Source organism: Aquarana catesbeiana, linkage group LG05 (assembly GCF_042186555.1).
Source record: "Aquarana catesbeiana isolate 2022-GZ linkage group LG05, ASM4218655v1, whole genome shotgun sequence".
Taxonomy (NCBI): Eukaryota; Metazoa; Chordata; class Amphibia; order Anura; family Ranidae; genus Aquarana; species Aquarana catesbeiana.
The window spans coordinates 68966971-68988919 of NC_133328.1; the positions used below are offsets into that span (position 1 = coordinate 68966971).

The following is a 21949-nucleotide window of genomic DNA, read 5'->3' on the forward strand; positions in this document are numbered from 1 at the left end:
TCCCTCCCAGACCTGTCAGGATCGAAAGCGGAGGAATGAGCCGGTATACATGTCATTTACCGGCTCCTTCCTTTTATGAATGGACAGAGTCAGTGATCACCGACTCTGTCCATTCATAACTGAGCATCGTAACCGGTGTTTACGATGCTTCAGTTTATGAATGGGGAGGAGCCACAGTCTCCTGTTCATTCATTGTCAGTGCAGCTGAGGCTGCAGAGAAAGGGAGAGAATAAAAGTTGAATTGTAAAAATAATTTTAAAAATTAAATAAATAAAAAAAAAAAAAAAAAAAAAAACCACGACACCGTCCACCGTGACCCCATAAAAGTGGGACCCCCTCAGAGCTGAAGATGTGACACCCCCCCCCCCAAACTAGTGAAGTTCAGGTCCCAGCATGAACCCGTGAAAACTATGGGGTCACAAAAAAAGGTATAAAAATCTTTTTCTTGGGGGGGGGGGGGCCAGGGGGAATGTGGTCACCCTGATGTTCAATGACATGACTGATGGACATCTGAACAAACCCTACTCAATCATAACACTGCGGCAAATTTTTTTTATTCCACTATGCATTGCAAAATAGCATTGAAAGGAGAAGAAGTGAGCCCTCAAAGTGTATATAAACCCTAATATGGAGTTCTCTTATTTGCATCCTTCAGAACAAGATGGAGCAAATTAAAAAAGTTCATTGTTGGGGTTTACAAGGCAGGCCACAGACGGTGCAAATTTCTTTCCTGCAACCACGGGTTGCAGGAAACTAATTTGCACGATTCTCCATCAACACACACAGACACAAAGCTGACATGGGAATCCCTCCTGCCGAGCAAATGTCTGCTCCCAGTGGGGGAAGGCGGGGGAAGCTGTCCCTGCCAGGAGAAGACAGGGATTATTTGCTAGCGGCGCAAGTAGCTGCTAGTGAGAATTTCAAGTGAATCCGCCAGGCTGCTTGTACCCAAGTTGATTGATCAATCAAATTGGTACATTCCGCCTGCCCACACATGGTTTGAATCTTGGGCGGTTCCTGCTGAACCGGCAGAGATTCAAACTGTCTATGGCCGGCCTAAGTCAGGCCATATGTGATGCGATTCTCTTTCCTGCAACCGTAGGTTGCAGGAAAGAAAATCACTCCATTCCTCCAACAACACATTTGTGGTGATAGAGGGAATCCCTCCCATGGAGCTAATGCATTTCCCCAGCAGGGAAGAGGGGTTCGCAGGGAGCCGTCCCTGACAGGCAAACACAGGGATTATTGTTAGTGGCTATAGCCACTGGCAATAATCCCATACTGGTTGTACCAAAGTCAATTGATGGATCGACTTGGGTACAATCAGCCTGCCCATACATTGGTTCGAATCTCAGCTGGTCCATGCTGAACCGGCCAAGATTATAACTGGTAATGGCTGGCATAACACAAATCTCTTCAGGCGATCTCCTGATGCCATCATATCCTTCATATATCTGATGGTTATTGTGCAACAACTGCATAAATGCATCATATTCAGTGGTCCTTTAAGTGAATAAAACACAAGGGGTGCAGGTTGATCAATGTGATTTTTTTTAAAAAGACTAATCCTAGGTATGTACAAGGCATTCCTTTGTTTAATTTATCCAGCACATTTGACCACACCAGATTAAACAACCGTATTAGCTAGAATGATCTCACAGGTGACTCAACAGCAAATTAGAGGCTGGATTCAGCTAAATGCTTCACAATTTTAGAACTTGCACACACAAGAAAAACCCTATATTTGAGAGAATTTCATTCATGAGCAACTCTTATAATGAAAGTTTTGAAAAGGCAAACACAGGCAGACAGCGGAAGTACATATATAGGAAATGTGTCATCTGCTAATAGATTTGTAAAGTAATTAATATACTCACCCAAGTACCTCACCCTCTTACCCATTTACAGAGGGGGAACATCCACTGCTAGTCTCATTTACACTTATTACACACTGTTGTAATATGACCAACCTTGTGCATTCTGGAATAGGCACACTTTTTCTAGTACTGATAAGACTGATTAGGGGCTCATGCACACTGGCGCAAAATGCAATTCAGATCCATCATGTGTACTTTTTTTTTTTCTTTTTTACAGATTTGCACAAATTACCATATTTATTGGCGTATAACACGCACTTTTGCCCCCTAAAAATAGGGGGAAAATCGAAAATCGACTGCTGCCTCAGAGGGGACGAGAGCCACCAGATTAGACAGAGCCGAATCTCCTGTGTACTTGGCTCATCGCGGCTCAGCTTGGCTCGCCCAGTACCGCCTCCTGAACAGCTCCTAGCATGTCACATGTCCCAGATTGTGAGCCGAGCCAAGTACACAGGAGATCTGGCTCTAGCTGCATCCGCACTGGCTGCCAGATAGCACTGGTGAGGCTGCAGATGGGTACTGAGCAGGCTGCAAAGATGGAGATGGGCACTGATCAGGCTGCAATGATGGACAATGGCAAGGCTGCAAATGGGCACTGCTGAGGCTGCAAATAGGCATTGATCAGACTACAATGATGGGCAATGGCAAGGCTGCAGATGGGCAATGGTGGGGCTGCAAATGGGCACTGATCAGGCTTCATTAATGGGCACTGACCCTTATTTTACTTTAAAGGCCATTATTTAAAATTTTAGTTTTTCCCTGAAACAACCCTCTAAAAATTAGGGTGCATGTTATACGCATGTGCATATTATATGCCGATAAATACGGTATATGGATCCATACACAAAGCTGCATAAAATGTAAATCTGCATTCATGGTGCTGTGTAATGGACAGTATTTTACACTGCATGCAAACTTTTACGCTAAATGTATTCCACAGGCCGTCCCTGCTGTTCAAGGCCAACATGTAAATATCTACAATGTACACATCATTGATACATGTGTCAGCCCCAAATGGCACCTGTGTCCTAGCAACCAAAGATGCTTAATGGCAACTGTAGCAACCAAGGAAGCTAGACAGCAAAATATGCCTGTGACCTAACAAAGATGCTAGGCAACAGTAGCTGCCTGCATCCTAGCAGCCAAGATCAGATGGCAAGAGACCCCTGCATCCTAGCAACCAGGGATGCTAGTTGGCAGGAGATGCCTGCGCCCTAGCAACTAGAGACGTTAGGCTGCAGGAGCCATCTTTGTTTTAGCTACCAAGGACGCTACGCAGCAGAAACCAATGGTGTCCCAGAAAACAAGAAAAGCAGGCAGCAGTAGCCATCTATAAAAACACAAACAGAGAAAAGGCGCCTCTAAGTGCAGAAGTAAACATATTTTAATAGCCCAACGGGGTTAAAAACACTTACAAGATAAGGAGACAAAAAAGGCACATCATGGGAGTATGTAGGTGAATGCGTTCTGCAACATTGGAAAGGGTCACGGCAAGAGGAAGTCCTCAGGCTTGTTCGTGCGTGACACACTGCGGATCAGTCACAGTCAGCAGTAGAGTGAGACGCTGGAGTGTCAATGGCACTGACATAATCCAAGAAGAGAGGAGAAGACCCGGAAGTGATGTCAATGCTGAGGGACAGCAAACCAGCCTGGACCACAGCGCAGAGCAGAGCAGATAAGGGCATAAGAAAGGCACGCGTTTCGGAACTCTGGATGGTTCCTTTATTATAAGGGACGCGTTTCGGAACTCTGGATAGTTCTTTTATTATAAAGGAACCATCCAGCGCTCCGAAACGCGTGCCTTTCTTATGACCTCATCTGCTCCGCTCTGCGGTCCAGGCTGGTTTGCTGTCCCTCAGCATTGACATCACTTCTGGGTCTTCTGCTCTCTCCTTGGATTACGACAGTTCCATCGATGCTCCAGCGTCTCACTCTGCTGCTGAATGCGACTGATCCGCAGTGTGTCACACACGAACAAGCCTGAGGACTTCCTCCCGCTGTGACCCTTTCCAATGCTGCAGAACGCATTCACCTACATACTCCCACGATGTGCCTTTTTTGTCTCTTTATCTTGCAAGTGTTTTTAACCCAGTTGGGATATTAAAATGTGTTTACTTCTGCACTAAGGCCCCTTTCACACTGGGGCAGTTTGCAGGCGTTATTGCGCTAAAAATACCGCCTGCAAACCGCCCCAAAACAGCCTCCGCTGTTTGTTCAGTGTGAAAGCCCGAGGGCTTTCACACTGAAGCGGTGCGCTGGCAGGAGAAGAAAAAATCTCCTGCCAGCCGCATCTTTGGAGCAGTGAAGGAGCGGTGTATTCACCGCTCCTGCCCACTGAAATCAATGGGACAGCGCGGCTATACCGCGGCTATAGCCGCGCTATACGAGTGGTTTTAACCCTTTTTCGGCCGCCAGCGGGGGGTTAAAACCGCACCGCTAGCGGCCGAATACCGCAGTAAAACAGCGCTAAAAATAGCGCTGTTTTACCGCCGACGCCCCCTACCGCCCCCGTGTGAAAGCAGCCTTAGAGCCCTTTCACACTGGGGCGGTTTGCAGGCGCTATTAATAGCGCCTGCAAACCCACCCGAAAGTGCCGCTACTTTCATTCCAGTGTGAAAGCCCCGAGGGCTTTCACACTGGAGCGATGCGCTGGCAGGACGGTAAAAAAAGTCCTGCCAGCAGCATCTTCGGAGCGGTGAAGGAGCGGTGCGTATACCGCTCCTGCCCATTGAAATCAATGGGACGGCGCGGCTATACCGCCGGCAAAGCGCCTCTGCAGAGGCGCTTTGCGGTGGTATTTAACCCTTTCTCGGCCGCTAGCGGGGGTTAAAACCGCCCCGCTAGCGGCCGCATACCGACGGTAAAACGCCGCCCCCGCCCCAGTGTGAAAGGGCTCTTAGAGGCGCCTTTTCTCTGTTTGTGTTTTTATAGATATTGCTTCATTCTGTAAAGCTGCAGCCATTAGTGCTGAAGAATTCTTCACATCACTGCCACCACCATTACTATTGGACTTTTGTATAGAGACATTGGTTCATTTTATATTGAAGCCCTGAGCGCCCTAACCATCCCCTTTTTTAGCAGTAGCCATCTGCATCCTAGCAAACAGGGATGCTAGGTGGCATGAGACACCTATGTCCTAGCAACCAAGCACCCTAGGGGGCAGGAGCAGCCTGCATGCAAGTAACCAAGGACACTAGGCAGCAGAAGCTACCTGCATCTTAATAACCAAGGGTGCTAGGCGAAAGGAAACCACATGGCGTCCTAGATACCAAGGATGCTAAGTAGTAAGAACCACCATGGTGTCCTAGCAACCAAGGATGCTAATGCTGTACACATGTAAAGACAGCAAAATACTACATGTGTACAGACAAGAGATTTTATATAAGACAGCCAGATGTAAGTTCCTACCTAAAACCATAAGCCCAGTGTGCATGAGTCCTTAAAAAACTTACAGTAATGACTAACAGTTAAAGTATATATAAAGACAAAACTTTTGGGGGTTTTTTTTAAGCTTTAAACAGAGCGGTAAAAGGTTAGAGCCTCTGTCAGGTAGTTAACAGTTTGTGCCCCAGCTAGGGAGGTCCAACCTCTCTATCTGACCTGGAGACCACTGTAGGCAGGAATGAAAGTGAGGGAAATTCAAAAAATTTGGGAAATCAATGAGAATGTGTAGGAAGGTTTTCTTCAGGTCATGGCATAGCTAGCAGTAGTGAGTCACATTCAGTTACACTTGTTCTGCAGTCTTTAAGATGATTCATTGTTCATCCAAGCAGATCTAGAGATACCTAAAATGGGAAATGAAATGTCTTCCAACATTACAGGACAGGTCCAGTTGAACGCGACTTACTACTACAAGTTGTTCCAATGGGGAACTGTCCAGCAGGTAAATTTTTTTTTTTTTTTTTTAAGTCAATAAAAACGACAAAAGGGTTTTAACTCTATTACTCTATCAAAAAAAAAAAAAAAAACAAGAAAAAAAACATTTTTGTCTTTCGACATTTAACAGTTTAAACCCCAGGAAAAAGAAGTGCTAAACACAAATTAGCTGTGGGCAACACAGACAGTTCTTATTTGACTACATAAAACATTTTTGCAAAATGAGGCCAAAAAGGAAGTTTTTGATAAACACATTCACCCATTGATTGTGTGATCCTTTGACATATGAGCCGTCAACCTACCTCATGATCGGTTTGAATCACTGACTCTCCCCTACTTGGCTCTTTTGTGCAGCGTGGCGGTTTCCAGGTTCGTTCTTGAGTAGCTTTATTAAAATAATAGAAACGTCCAGTGCTATCTTTGTGCGTTTCCCACTCCCCTGTAATTTGGACAGGGGCAGTGTTGGGCTGTGGGGGTAGATTGGACTGAGAAATCTTCAGTTCTTGTAGATTTGCATATACAGGAGAGTCAGATCTCACAGGAGCAGGAGAAACAGAAAACTGGAGAGAAGAGAACAGACACCAGAAGGAAAGGTTACAAATTACTTGAGAGTAATTTTTAGGAGAATTACACACCCTTATCACCTTCCCACAATGGCCAAGTGAAGAAGAAAGAGTCCAGTCAAAGTGAAAACTCATTACAAAATTGTAATTTTTACAATTTTTCTCAAGCATTAAAGAGCACCATTACCAGAAATCCATTTCTGTTTTTTAGGTGGAGTGGGCAAAGTTCAGTACTTGCCAGGTCTTTAGCGCTAACCAGGAACATTCTTGTGCCATGCAACATCTCTACCTTGGGCAGGGAGAGATTTCTGGGCTATGATATCAAACAGCACTAAAGATCCAAAAGATAATTAAACTTTGCCTGGTTCCACATTAATACAGAAATATATTCTGAGTGGTGCTGCTTTAAAAAAATAATTTAAAGCTTGGAAGTAAAATAGATAATCCACAATAATTTTTGAGTGATTAAAGGAGATAGGTCATTGACTTTCACCATCACTTTGATCAAATGGTTGAAATAGAAATGATTACATGTCTGTTTTGACTGCGGACTTCAAGACTGAGCTTCTATAGGAACTATATTTTTACAATTGGCATACCCTTCCACTCCCCCATAGTGTGCTAGAAACACAGGAGTACTGGACTGGTTACTTTGGGCATAAAGAAGTGCCCTTTTTTCCCTTTTCTTTACCACTAAGAAGTTCATTGTAATACTTAAGAACTACAAAACAGTTTAAAAGAGAAACGAAACATTGGTTAATAGTTTTAACGTTTGACTGGAGATCTTTAAATTATATTAAATGTAAATGAATTAACAAAATTTGCATAAATATGGTTTTCAATATTGGCAAAACCAGACTTGGAAAAGTTGCTAGTCCGACTCCATTTCCAAATGCAACCAGTAATTACATAACAGATTGTGAAATAAAGATCATTGATTTACATTGCACCATTAATTAATAAATAACACCCACATCAATCAACAAGCTTATTTGACTTATATGCCATTCTCTGAAGCTCTTGTGCTTTGCCAATATCAAAAAATACAGCATAAATATTGAAAGTGGAAGGTCAAAGAGAATAGAGTGATGAGCTTTGGGAAAGGTTATTTAGTCCTCTTCTAGTGCAGAGAATACATCAGAGGTGCTCCCTACTGACCCGAATGGGAAAAGCTCCCAACACATGGCTTAGGCAGAGCACATAACGGAGCTGCTGTGATGAAATTTACAGATCACCATGACCGGGTGCCTGGTGTAAGTAATAACATTTATATCTTAGTAACATAACATTATGTCTATTATGTAGTCTTTATCTTAGAATGCAGTTCCATGTATTTATAAAGCTAGCAAACGTCAAATACAAAGCCAACCAAATACATTTTTTACACCAGTCATTTTTAATAACAAAACTTCAGGGTAACTTTCGGAGTTAAAGTTCAAAACATTTGTACCTTTTCTATGCATTCAGATTACGATTTGCAATTTATTCAGAACTTAAAGAAACAGAAAAGTCAGATGTAGCACATTAGCAAATATAACCCACGATACAGAATAAAATGAATTGGGTATTAAAGCGGAGGTCCGCTCACTGCTGCAAAAATTAAATGTCAGCAGCCACACATACTGCAACTGCTGACTTTTAAGGCCAGCGATGATGGCACCGCAGCTGATATTTCCATCAGCTGTCGGGTGCTGCCGCCACCATTGCGGGCAAGGGAACCTGGCAGTGTAGCATTACGGCTTCATGCCGGGTCCCTACTGCTTATGCGCGAGGCACCGCTGCGCTTTTCTACTGGCCTGGGGGAAGGCGGGAGGAAGGAGCCCAGCCGCTGACGTAATTCGCCGTGGTCCGGACTCACGGAAGTGTGGACAGGATAATGGTTAAAGACAGGTATCTGCTTCCCCCGAAAGATGCCAAATGTGGGGGGGGGGGGGGGGGACGACAAATGAGCGGAAGTTCCATTTTTGGGTGGACCTCCGCTTTAAAGTGGAAATGCAGACAATTTTTTTTAATACCATGGGGAAGGGTTGAAATGCCTGTTAAGCTTTGAGAGGAAATATCCCCACAGTAATGGAAGTTCCTGCCTTTGACAACTGCATCTAGGACAGGCGTCCTCATTGGGAGATTTACCCCCACCTCCTGTTCCAGTGACAAGTAAAAAAAATATATTTCCCTCAACCTCCGACTTGGAGATAATAATCACTGCCAGAGAGAGAGAGAGAGAGAGAGAGAGAGGCCGATTCACAACAATATGGACAAAGATAGCAATAAAAACCTGACAGAGGTTAAAAATTCCCCTCCACTGTACCCAAGCCATTTTGTTTAGAGTTCCAACCTAAAGTAGAACACATTGGGGTTGTTTTACTAAAACTGGAGGGTGCAAAATCTAGTGCAGCTCTGCAGAGAAACCAATCAGCTTCTAACTTCAGCTTGTTCAATTAAACGCTGACAAAAAAAACTGGAAGCCTATTGGTTTCTATGCAAAGCTCGCACTCTCCTGTTTCAGTAAATCAAACCCACCATGATCAGAGATTCAGGCCGCACTCACGTGACCTTTCTTGCGCTAAAAATTGCAAACATACTCCATGTACACAGTTCAACATTAGTGCAACACTAAGGTGTGAATAGAGGCAAAAAAAAATAACAAATAAAAAGATGCCAAAAACTCAGCTTTCTTCACTACCTCCCTCTCAGCCTGCTTACAGGACAAAATAAATAAATAAAACCGCTTGCGAACACAGAGGTACCTTTGTAATTTGCTCAATCAACTGTTTCAAACACACTTCTTTCTCCACAACATACACCCCAATTGGACTAAAAAGTGCTGTTCCTTATAGGCAAACCTCTAAACTCTCATTTCTATCTCTACCCGGCCTTTGCCCTTCAGGCCCTATGCCCACTGATGCAGTGTGGTGTGATCACATTGCGGGTGTAACGCAGTGTCCCCCTGCGGGTTTGCAGCGCTTTCCCATACAGCTCTAATATGTCCTGGGGTTTTAGTGCGCTTTCAGAAAGTTCACCAAAACCGTGGGACAGAACAGAATTCTATGGGAAAACACAAAAAAACCCACACCAAACTCGCAGGCACAATGTGCTACACCTGTGGGGCAGTCAAACCACACCGTATCAGTGTGAAGGGGCCTTACAGACAACAGTGATACACAAATGTCACGGAAAGGGTATCTGAGGATTGTGACTGGCAGCCTGGCTTCACCTTCTCTATGCTATGGGAGAGGCATGATGGTGGCCTCTAACAGAAAAAAAAACAACAACTGAGTCCCAGGGCACAGGCCTAAAGAGGAACTCCAACTTTGTAGATAACAAATATGAATGCCTTGGTAATCACCTCCTGCAGTCTGCTCTGTAGATCATTTGCCTCCTGACTGCCAGGCTGTCTGCAATTGAAAATATTAGTCTCTCCCTCGATGGAATCCCCATTTCCAGCTATGGGGCAATAAGTGTTGCCCAACTATTGTCTGAAGCCCTGTCATTTGCACTCCCCTTCGTAGTCCTTGAGCCCATAGGGGTGAAATCCTCAATAGTAATGCTGATGCTTGGTGGGACTAAATGATTGCAATTAGCATACAATCCCACCTACCTCCCTAGTCCTGCTAGTACAAACTAGACTTTCTTCCAGCAAGCAATGCCCACCTCCCTGGCCCTGCTCTCAAATTACGTTGGTCCCAAAGGATCATGGGATATGTAGTTTAATGAAATTAGGTGAGTAAGAAAAAAGGAACTCTGAGCTTGTAAACAGCACTGTTCTGCTATGACAACACAGGTAAATGAAATGACGGTATACTGAGTTACAGTAAAAAAAAAAAAAAAAAAAAAAAACACAACACTAGTGTGCAGTCAGGTTTGATATAGAACATATAGTTTGGAGAGGCAATGATCCTATAGTTAAGATTCACATGCACTGGTGAGTTGTTTATAGATTGAACAGATCGTATTTGGGAGTGGTTTCTGTAAACACTGAAAGTACACACAGGATCTCTCACAATGCTGAACTTCCTTCAAAGGGTTAAAGGGTGTTTTTGTCTAATTTTAGCTTTAATTGTTCAGCATCAAAGATGAGGATATAGTTATAATAGCTCTGCAAATCACTGCTAAACATACAAGGAGCCTTGTAATAAAAGTAAAGCTAAAATTACAAAATTGTTTCCATTTGAGATCAGTTCTCCTAAAATACACTAGAGGTCCCCAGAGAGCTCATAGTCCAATTATTGGAAGGCACCTCCTGCTCTATGAAAACCAGACAAGGCTAGCATGTGCAAGCTATCTGTATAATCACACAACTCTGTCAAATCTGCACCATGACCTTTATTTTGCAGACAACAACAAAGTAAACAAGTACAAATAAGCAGCTCAAAACACTGACCAAACTATATACAAAGTTATGCAATGGTGGAATGTTTAATTGCTTTTTTTTTTCTATTACTCACAGCTGAAAGTACACTTCTACTGATCCAAATTAAATTCCATTCCAATAAGAGTCATTATATTACGTAAGATCCTAAAATAATCACTGTGATGAGCAGCCAAACCAGCCAACAGCGATGCACAGAAGGCAGTGCAGCTAGGCTGCCAACATAGAGAAAGGGCTAATATAGCATAACAGACCCTCCAAGAGTCCAGGGATCCGAGGGCACTCAACACAAAACCAGAGTAACTCGAACGTTGGTTAGTGGCCACCTTAGTGACTTTTGGTAACTATATCAATTTGGTAACTTTCAAAGTGAGTCTCAGAAGCAACCTGAACTTAAAGCGGAGGTTCACACAAAAATGGAACCTCCGCTTTTCACAGATACAGGTATTTGCACCCACTTCCAGGCATAGACTCCCACGGGATTCTACGCCTCTTCCCGTATCCCCCCCCCGCTGTCTGCTGGGAAACACACGGATCCCAGAGACAGCAGGGACCATCCGGATTGCGCAGCAGCGTGACTCGCACATGTGCAGTAGGGAACCGGGAAGTGAAGCCGCAAGGCTTCATTTCCTGATTCCCTTACCGAAGATGGAGGCGGCAGCACCCGAGGGCCGAGCAACAGATCGGCTTCAGGTGCCGACATCGCAGGCGCCCTGGACAAGTAAGTGTCCATATTTTAAAAGTCAGCAGCTGCAGTATTTGTAGCTGCTGACTTTTCGGCGGACCTCCGCTTTAAAGCAGAACTACACTTCATTTGAGCACCATAAACCAACAACACTATTTCAAAGAGAAGTGTGGGTTTAATTGTTTTTTTTTAGAATCATACTTACCATCGATCCGATGCTGCATCTGTCCCCCTCTGCACTGAGGACTTCCATTGTCGGGATGACGTGGTGCCAGGGCTCTGCTGAAAAACGGGTCACAGGAGTGCAAAACGAGTTTCACTTCTGTGATCCATAGGAGAAGTACAGCCAAATGAGCTTTGACTGGACTTCCCCTTGAATTCATTTTTAATATTCAGGCAATCTCCCCCCATACATCCATGTCTCCATGCTTTTTGTTGAGAAACCACTTTGAAAAACAACCCCTAGCATTTCTGGCCATGGCCATTTTGAGAAAGGGCAGATGATTTAAGTAGCATTTACTTCCTGAAATCCATCTGCCCTTATCTCGGGCATGCAGGCAGGAGGGCGTGTTTAGCTGAGAAAACCCCTCCTAAAGACTCCTGGGATGTATGACATCATTTGCCTAGGCAAGAAGCCAGGAAGTAACTGAAGAAATGTAAAAAAAAAAAAAAATTTGAAACAATTAAATATGATATACTTTCCTATTTATTAATGCCATCAGCATAAGGATTAAAAATAATCAATCAGTGTTGATTGAGAGAGTGAAGTTCCACTTTAAAGCAGTTGTAGACATTTTGTTTCTAAAATAAAAAAAGATGTCATAATTACCTGCTCTGTGTAATGGATTTGCACAGAGCAGCCCCGATCCCCCACTTCTGCGGTCCACCGCCAGCCCTGTCCACTCCTCTTCTCCGAATGCCCCCTAGAAAGTTGTGTGCTATGGGGGCACTTGTGCAGGTGGGCTCCAAACCAGGCTGTATGAGTCTATAGGCGTACACAGTGCAGCTTGGCCCACCTCCTCCTCACAGGATTTGATTGCCAAAGACTTCTGTGAATACAGAAAGAAGGGTTGCAGACGGGGATAGTGCTGAATTGAGAGAAGACTCTGGTAAGTGTTTAACCGCTTCAATACCGGGCCAATTCTGACACTTTGCTCCTACATGTAAAAATCATCATTTTTTTTGCTAGAAAATTACATAGAACCCCCAAACATTATATATGTTTTTTTAGCAAAGACCCTAGAGAGTACAATGGCGGTTGTTGCAACTTTTTATCTCACACAGTATTTGCGCAGGAATTTTTCGAACGTGTTTTTTTGGGGAAAAAAACTTGTGTGTTTAAAAAAACAACAAAACAGTAAAGTCATTTTGTAAAAGATGAAGTTACGCCGAGTAAATAGATACCTAACATGTCACGCTTCAAAATTGCACACGCTTGTGGAATGGCGCCAATGTTCGGTACTTAAAAATCCCCATAGGCGACGCTTGAAATTTTTTTACTGGTTACATGTTTTGAGTTACAGAGGAGGTCTAGGGCCAAAATTATTGCTCTCGCTCCAACGTTCGCGGCGATACCTCACATGTATGGTTTGAACACCGTTTTCATATGTGGGCGGGACTTACGTATGCGTTCGCTTCTGCGTGCGAGCACACGGGGACAGCGGCGCTTTAAAATTTTTTTTTTTCTTTTATTGTTAATTATATTTTATTTTTTTTATTTTGACACTTTTTTGAAAAAAAAAAAAAAAAATTGATCACTTTTATTCCTATTACAAGGAATGTAAACACCCCTTGTAATAGCAATATGACAGGTCAGGTGCTCTTAATAGTGAGATATGGGGTCAATAAGACCCCATATCTCACCACTAGGCTGGGAAGCCTGAAATAAAAAAAAAATAAATAAAACGATCGCCGCTTCCCAGCCGAAGCGGCGCCGTTTTTTTGAATGGAGAGGCCGGGCGTGACGTCATAACATCACGCCCGGCCTCCGACGATCATAGAGACTCCGGGGACCATCTGGTCCGCCGGAAATCTCTATGATCTACATCCGGCGCCGGCGGATCCACTCTCCGCCTCACCGATCGTAACGGTGAGTCGGAGCAAGCACCGGAGGGCTGCGGGAGGGGGGGGGACGTCCCCTCTTGCCTCCCATAGGAACGATCAAGTGGCGGAACGGCCGCTATGATCGTTCCTATGGTGTAGAGATTCGCCGGCTGAAACCGGCAATATCTGAATGATGTCTGTAACTACAGGCATCATTCAGATATACCCGCTCAAAGCCCAGGACGTCATATGACGCCCTTGGTATTGAAGTGGTTAAGGCTGGGTTCACACCACGAAACGCGGCTCACAGCAGGGGTCCCGTGCATCCCTGTTCACCGTTTCAGGTCCGATTTCAGACCTGAAATGGACCAGAAGACACACAGGACTCCTGTGCAATTCGCACCAGAGCCGCTCCGGAGATGTGTGAACCGGCTTCCTAGACAGCCGGTCACAATCTCCTGACATGCCAATTCGATGCGGGGAAACCCACCGCAATAGTGTTAACCCAGCCTAAAAGAGAAGTATAGGTTTCACGGGAAAAAAAATAATACTCACCTAGGTGGATGTTGTATCTGTCCCCAGCCCCTTCTAAGACTGAGAACTGAGCAATCAAATACTACTGATCGCTCAATTCTCAACCTTCAGTGAGCAGAGAGCCTTGGACTATCAGTCCCCGATTCTCTGCTCCTCCAGTGCACAGCAGCTCGATGAGAGCCTGAGCCAGCTGCCAGTCCAAGCATCTGGGTGGATCCCGACCATATGGTCAGGATATTTTCAGAGCCTGCACTGCGACCTTGCCACTAAACCCTGTCCCCCCCCCCCCCCCCATACCCCATTGGATCATCACTATGATGGACAACCTTACTGGTTAATGTACAGGAGGTAGGAAGGTGTGGCCAAGATTCCACAGTATGCTGAAACTTCGATCCCAACTGTTGGATTTGGGTGGGTCTGCTCATACAGCCTCCACTAGATGGTGCTGCCCTGAATGTATACACACAGTCATACTAGCAAGTAGTAGTAGCAGCATTTATATTGGACTAAATTCCAATGTGGATTATAAGGTTCTCTACCAAGTAGTACATCTATAAACAAAATTCAATCACTGGTATACCTTTTTCTTCCTTTTTTTATGACCCCCAACTGACACACAGATGTGTAGCAAAACGCTGCACGCCAAGGGATAGGACAGCTCTTTGTGGATACACCCCACTCTTCACATTTGTAACCTCGGGATACTTTCAAAAAATGTGCGACCTACGACAATGTGGAGCTCTGCCACTTCCTGCAAAGTACCATTTTCTTATTACAATTGGGTCATAGCGCTGTACCACTTCACCCATGAAATGGTTCTGTGTATATTTGTAGGCATCACAGACAGCAGTAATAACAATTTTTCTAGCAGAGAGGGATAGAACCTCTGACAGGTTTCTATTGTCTACAGTGGGGACTGGGAAGCTTTCCCCTCACTACAGTGAAACATGCTATATTTTAGACAAAGAACACTGTACAAGGAAAATCCCACAAATATGTAGACACAAAGCAAACCTTTCCCACACAGCAATAAAATGAATCAAAAACAACTATCGTTTTTCTTTAAGCTACCCAAAGATATGAGCTGACAGCAGAGCTGGGGGTGTGAGATAAAACCGGTCCAGATTGTTACTGTAGCACCCTCATTATGGCTGGCACTGACAGCACTGATCTCCATTTCCATTTTTTGGCTGAGCTCAGCATTCTAGTTTACGTTAGCAATTCTTGAGCCTGAGAAAAGTTGGATTGTGTATATCAGCCCCTCTCTGTGGTGTCAACTGGACCCTACAAATGTGTAACTACAGTTCTCTAAAATCAAGCAAGTGGAGGAACTCCCAGAGCCATTCTGAGCTCTTGCATAATCAGTGAATGGGGGATGGGTGAGCAGGACACAGAGGCCTTCCCCCTGGACGAGACAGTGCAAAGGAGAAAATTCTCAGAGGAGATCAGAAAGAAAATTATAGAGCAGCACGTCAAAGGTAAAGACTACAAGACCATCTTCAAGCAGCGTTATGTTCCTGTGACACCCTTCCAAATACTAAGAAGTTTAATGTCCATGAAAGCATAGCCAACCTCCCTGGACGTGGCTGCAAATGGATCTCAAATTGAACAGGATAGTGCAAATGGTAAACAAAGAGCCAAGGAAAATTTACATAGAAATACAAACTGAACTCCAAGGTCCAAGTAAATCAGGATCTGGTTGCACCAACAGTCCATTTTTGAGTGACCGTGAGCTCAAAGGAAGACCCAAAAGCACTCCACTGCTGAAATAAAAACCAAAAGCCCAGACTGCAATTTGCTAAAATGCATATTAACAAGCCACAATGCTTCTGGGAGAATGTCCTTTGGAAGGAGAGGACATAACAGGAGCTTTTTGGCAGGTCACATTAGCTCTATATTCACAGAAGAAAAAAAAAGAAGCTTTCAAAGAAAAGAACACTACCTACTGTGAAACATGGAGGAGGTTTGCTTAGGTTTTGGGGCTTCTTTGCTACTTCCAGCATGGGGCGATGTGAATCTGTGCAGGGCACATTTAAAAACAAAACTATTAGGCTGCTTTCACACTGAGCAGTTTTTGAAGCACTTTTGCATTTAAAAAAAGCTAGAGAAAAATGCATCCCTTTAAATTCTATGCATGTCTTCACACTGGTCTGTTGCGCTTCCATTGCGGTGTAAAAAAATCCTGCTTGCTGCATTTTTAGTGCATATTTGGTCAGTTTAAAAAAAATGCCAAAAAAACAGCACCTGTGTTGCATTTTTGATGCGGTTTGAGTCACACACACATGCGTTTTTGCTACGGATCAGTGTGAAAGTAGCCTTAAGGAATTCTGTGACGAAACGTATCGACTGTGTCAAAAAGCTGTCAGTTGAAGGTCAAGGGTCCACCAACATGATAATGACCCAAAACACACTGCTAAATGCACCCAAGAATGGCTAAGATCAAAATGTTGGACTGTTCTGAAGTGGCCTTCCATGAGCGGAAACATGCAAGAGAGGGCACCCTTCAAACCTGAGACAGCTTGAGCATTTTGCTCAAAAAAACTACCTACGCCAAACTACCTGTTTGCAGGCGTAGCAGTCTCATTGTACACGGAGAAGGCTGGAGTGTGACCCCGGGCATGAGCGTCCTACAGAGTGAGTGGCTGCAGGGGGACCATTGGCACCCACTGGAGGGACCCCACCGGAGCACGTAATAAGATAAGGTATTTCTCCTTACTTCTGCATCCCTAGACCAGTGTTTCTCAACTCCAGTCCTCAAGGCGCCCCAACAGGTCATGTTTTCAGGATTTCCCTCAGATGAAACGGCTGTGGCAATTACTAAGGCAGTGAAACTGATGAAATCACCTGTGCAAATTAATGGTAAGCCTGAAAACATGACCTGTTGGGGCGCCTTGATGACTGGATTTGTCTAGACACAACAAGCATTTAACCCTTGCAGGGGGGGGGGGTAGCAGGCAGGGGTAGAGTCTCTAAGGTAGAATATTACTAATTTCTGGAGTTGGGCTTTTAAAAAAAAACAAAACATCTAAAAATGACTATAGGAAAAATTACTTTAACATGTTATGATTATATAATTACCGTGATTGGGTTAATGTCTATTTTAACTTCATTATGTAACTTCCAACTGCATTACGCCATTCTATTTTCTGTTACCCAAGTACTTCCAGTGATCATTTTGTCATTTTAGGATGCCGAGATTTCTTGTAAATGTCCATATTAAAATATGTGTTTGGCATTTCTTGGAAAGTCTCGCTGTAGCTGTAATGGGGAACAGATGTTTGAAGTATGCAGTCAAACTCTGCATTAAGGCAGATAAGGGCTTTGACCTCTACTTGATGATGGGTTTTCCATGCAGGATTCTCTTTTTAAACAAATCTGCACTGAGCCAGTAACATGACATCATCCGTTTACAAAATGGACACTTTTCCCCTCTAAGCCTGAGTATTTAGATATAATTTATCAACTTTTATGTCTCCAAATAAGAAACAGGTTCACAGTGTACCTGACAATATGATTTTAAAATTCTTGCACCAGGCTAGATGCCAATGGTCCCTAGTGTGTATGGGGGAGAAGGGGCAGGTATGTAAAGGCAGGGATACTTGGGTTATCCATTAACATTATGCCATTAGTACCATGCCTCCAAGCTGCGGTGCACCCAAGATGCTTGAGGAAAGGCTCAAACTTGAGCTTTGGCTTCAGTCATTTTTGAAGCTTTTTATTATGCACACACTATATTGCCAAAAGTTTTGGAACGCCTGCCTTTACACGCACAGGAACTCTTTTTTTTTTTTTTTTTTTTTTTTTTTAAATCAAGAAAATGTTTATTGTGCCAATGAGTAAAATACAGTAAATGATACAGGAAAAACGACCATAAAGGCACATACTGCAATAGTGCAAAACAAACTTGCTAGAATATGACAAGAGTACAAAGGTACATTGGTACTTAAAAATGGGGGGAGGGGGAAACCCAAGATTTAAAATATAACAATTGAACCACAAAAAAAAAAAAAAACCAGGGGGAGGAGAGTGCTTTCCTCCAGACGGAGGTCTATACCATCAGCCAACTGGCTGTATGTAAACAATCTGTCGTACCAGGAAGGCATGAAAGAACAATCTATTGACAATAGGCACATAGTTAGAAAATACAGAAAAATAATACATATTTTAAATTATACTTGTAATAATCTGAACATAATCAACTGTGGGGGAACTAAAACAGGAGTATCCAGGCCATGCCTGCCAGATAGTTGTAAACTTTCTAATGACATTTCTATGTTGATATGTCAGTCGTTCTCAAACTAGTACACTATTGACTTGATTTATCCACAGTTTCCTAGTGGGAACGTGGGGAGACAGCCAAAATCAAGCCATCTGTTTCCATGCTAAATACAGGAGCCTATGTATGTTATTTACATTACATGGGGGAACAAAAATCTCATCTAGAGCTCCCAAAATACAGACTAGACCAAGGGATCCAAAGGGACCCTGACCGTATATACTGCAAAAATTGTTTCTGTCACAGCCTTCCAATAGCTTAGCAGTTTAGGGCATCTCCAAAGTAATCGAATGAGGGTTCCCTCTTCTATATTACATTTGGGACAGTTAGAGTCTCTTTTCCCCCACTGATAAAGCTGCAAGTGTTTTCTATATGTTCTGTGTAATATAAAAAGCTGAGAGAGCTTCTGTGAGGGGAAAACAAACTAGAGGCACGGATTGAAGACACATCTTCCACACCTTCTCATTGATACTGCCCAAGTCACCCTCCCACCCCCTTCTACATGGGAGGGTAGACGAGTTCTGTATGGTAGAACTTAGGGTCGAATAAATTTGCGAGATCATGCTCTTCTTATGAGATACTGTAAAAACGTCCCATATAAGAGAGTGGTCGGACAGCACCAGGGCTGGCCGAGATGCCTGTGTCTGAAGAGCATGTCACAGCTGTAGATATTTAGAAAATTGTTGTCTCAGTAAAGCAAATTCTTGTTGTATATCAGAAAAAGCTTTTAAGACATTATGGGTATATATTTGTGAGAAGTAAGGAATGCCTGCCATCTCCCACATCTGAAGGCCCTCTAATTTCAACATACATAGGGTTTCGCCATAAAGGAGTCTCTGAAAGGAATCCAGATACCCCGAAACCAACAGCTGACCATAGTTTCTTCGAGAGAGAAATGGTAGGTCCTGTTGGTGTAATATTGGAAAACCCGGTTTCTAAACAGGAAAAGGCAGTATAATTGGAGCTATTGGTGAGCAATATTTTGCGGATCGGATCAGAGGGACCAGGAAGACCCCACCCACCCAAGTGCTGGAGTTGGGAGGCTAAAAATAGTTTAGGGATGGGTACCGCCAGGCCCCCCGATCCTTACCATACTGTAGTGTTTAAAGACGCACCCTGGCTACTTTTCGCCCACAGGTTAGAAGTCTGAAAAGAGTTTCTATTCGCACAAACCAACGACGAGGAATCCACTTAGGGGCATTGTGGAGGACATAGAGCAGTTGAGGGGACCAAACCATTTTGATTAAATTGACCCTCCCAATAACTGATAAGGGGAATTTGCACCATGCCGTACATTTGTCTTGTAATCTTTTAAACAACGGAACCACGTTAAGTTCCAAATATTTGGAAGAGTCTGAAGAAATCTGGACCCCTAGATATTTAAATTGGGTTACCAAGTTCAATTATTGGGCACATTCCGGCAGTGGGGTTTGCAACTCATCTAAGGGAAGTAAGATGGATTTGCTCCAATTTATGGAGAAACCGGAGAGCGTGCCAAAATTGTTTTACAAGGGACATTACATTTGTTAAAGAAGCCTCAGTATCACCCAGATACAGAAAGGTGTCGTCTGCATATAATGAAACTTTATCTTCCCTAAATCCTCTTACGAAGCCCCTGATCCATGTGGAGTTTCTAATATTGGCTGCCAGAGATTCCAGAGCTAAGGCAAACAGCAGAGAATAAACAAGAATATACCCTGGCCTGTGGGTTCCTGATTCACCATGCCCCCCGTAGGCTCATCTCCGCTAGAAGTCTGGCGAAAGGAGTGACAGCTACTGAGATCGATAAATATCTTGCCACCCCCCAAAATCAATCTCCATATCGAGGAGATTATTAAAGTCCCCTACAACACCTAGAGGGGGAATAAAAAAAGAGCCGAGCGAAGTGAGGCCGTGCCCGAAGCGTGGCGAGCGAAGCGAGCCCGCGAGGGGCCCTCTTACAGGCGCCGTGTACAGCTGATTTTCAGCTATTCATCTTTTACTGCGCCTGCACAGTAGAGGGGGGTCCTTATCCGCCGAGCTGAACTTTTTCGGCAGAAGACCGGCAACAAATGAGATTCCTGCAGGCATAAAATAGAGAAACCTACTCGTTTTGCCGTATGCATAACCGCTTCACTCCAGTACTCAAACCCATCACATTTTAACAAAATATCACATGAGATCATAAGGGCCAAAGTATATAATATGACAGGTGCTGTTACTGCATACATGTAGTAAAGTGCAGCGCTATGATAATAGTGAGGTGAATCTCAACCAAACATATACTTAGTACAAGGATTTCATATATGCATGGAAGGTCATATAAAGCTATATATTCTAATAAATAATCTTAATATTATTTAGCATAAACAATAAAAAGGATTAGTGCATAGTGAACAATGCAATAGTAAACAAACTTAAATGAAAACTATATAAAGTGCATGTGCATTCATGAGTGCATATAAAGTCCATGAATCAGTGATCACAATGAATATAGTGACTTCACAATAGGTTTTTGGTGTAGACAGATTGTCTATAGATGATCCACCACCAGTATGGAAAAAGGCTTACCAGACAAGTTGAACCCAAGTAGGCATGCACCTAATGAGTCAGAAAAGCTTGTGGTGTAATACACCCAGGGGAAACGTACATCAGCATATACAACTTCCGATATGGGAATATGAACTTCAAGGGTACGCCACAGTGTTGTTTCCAATGGATTTTCACCAGAAAAATAGTGACCAGGGATTGGATCAAAAGGACTTTCTCCCAATGGTGCGTTTATAAGGAGGAGAAGAAATAGGCCACATAGTGTGATTCCATTTCAAATAGAAGACATTTATTTGTAAATATAAAAATGAACACTCACATTTGTGAGGATAAAAAGCGATATTGGTAAAATATAGTGACGCAGTGGCATCAGCAGAGCCCGTCACTGTTGCTGCATACATTTCTGCTGCCCAGTACCCAAAGAATGCTGGCACTGGAATGAACCACTTAATGTCCAGTCATTATATACAAAATGTGACCCTGAAAAGACTCAATCTTCCATGGGACGACAACTTATGAACAAATAGTCTAGCCGTCTCATCGACGGAGGGACGAACAGAAAACAGGTGAACCAACGGGGCTCACCAGTCAGTTAAATCAGGAAGAAAGTGTCCACTTGGGACTTTGAAAACAGAAGAGATATTGCATAAACGTGGTGGCAGCAAATTATACGGAGTTAAGTCCTATGGACAATTTAGATGCAAATGGTGCTTGATATTTAAATAAACGTGTGTAGTTTCAACACGTTGTAAAAGGTAGAGGATATTATTGACATTTCCATCAGTTTCCACACAGGCATCCAACATCTGCGGTACAATGAACTTTGTGATTCTACTACATAGCAGTATGTACAGGATTGTGTTCTATGTACTTCTTAGCTTGTGGAAGAAAGTTAAAAACTATTGTTTGCTATACCAAATGCCTCTTCAGTACCCTGATCTTTAGCTGTACGGAATCATTATATTCTGAAACTTAGCGATTACAACCCCTGGCAAAAATTATGGAATCACCAGTCCCTGAGGATGTTCCTTCAGTTGTTTATTGTTGTAGAAAAAAAGCAGATCACAGACATGGCCAAAAACTAAAGGCATTTCAAATGGCAACTTTCTGGCTTTAAGAAACACTAAAAGAAATCAAGAAAAATAATTGTGGTGGCCAGTAACAGTTAGATTTATAGAACAAGCACATACTAACAAG

At 43.4% G+C, this 21949-nt stretch overlaps 1 protein-coding gene across 7 annotated transcripts in view; it reads right to left on the reverse strand.

Annotated features, from left to right (window-relative positions):
• Positions 1 to 21949, reverse strand: part of ARHGAP12 (Rho GTPase activating protein 12) — a 201352-nt gene that overhangs the window by 76902 nt on the left and 102501 nt on the right. For 5 of the 7 annotated variants that reach the window (XM_073629859.1, XM_073629858.1, XM_073629855.1 and 2 more), the window contains one exon: positions 6056 to 6313. The exons of the other annotated variants lie outside the window; for them this stretch is intronic. In XM_073629859.1, coding sequence (XP_073485960.1) covers positions 6056 to 6313 — 258 coding nt within the window. The remainder of the gene's footprint in view (positions 1 to 6055; positions 6314 to 21949) is intronic. 7 annotated transcript variants of the gene reach the window in all.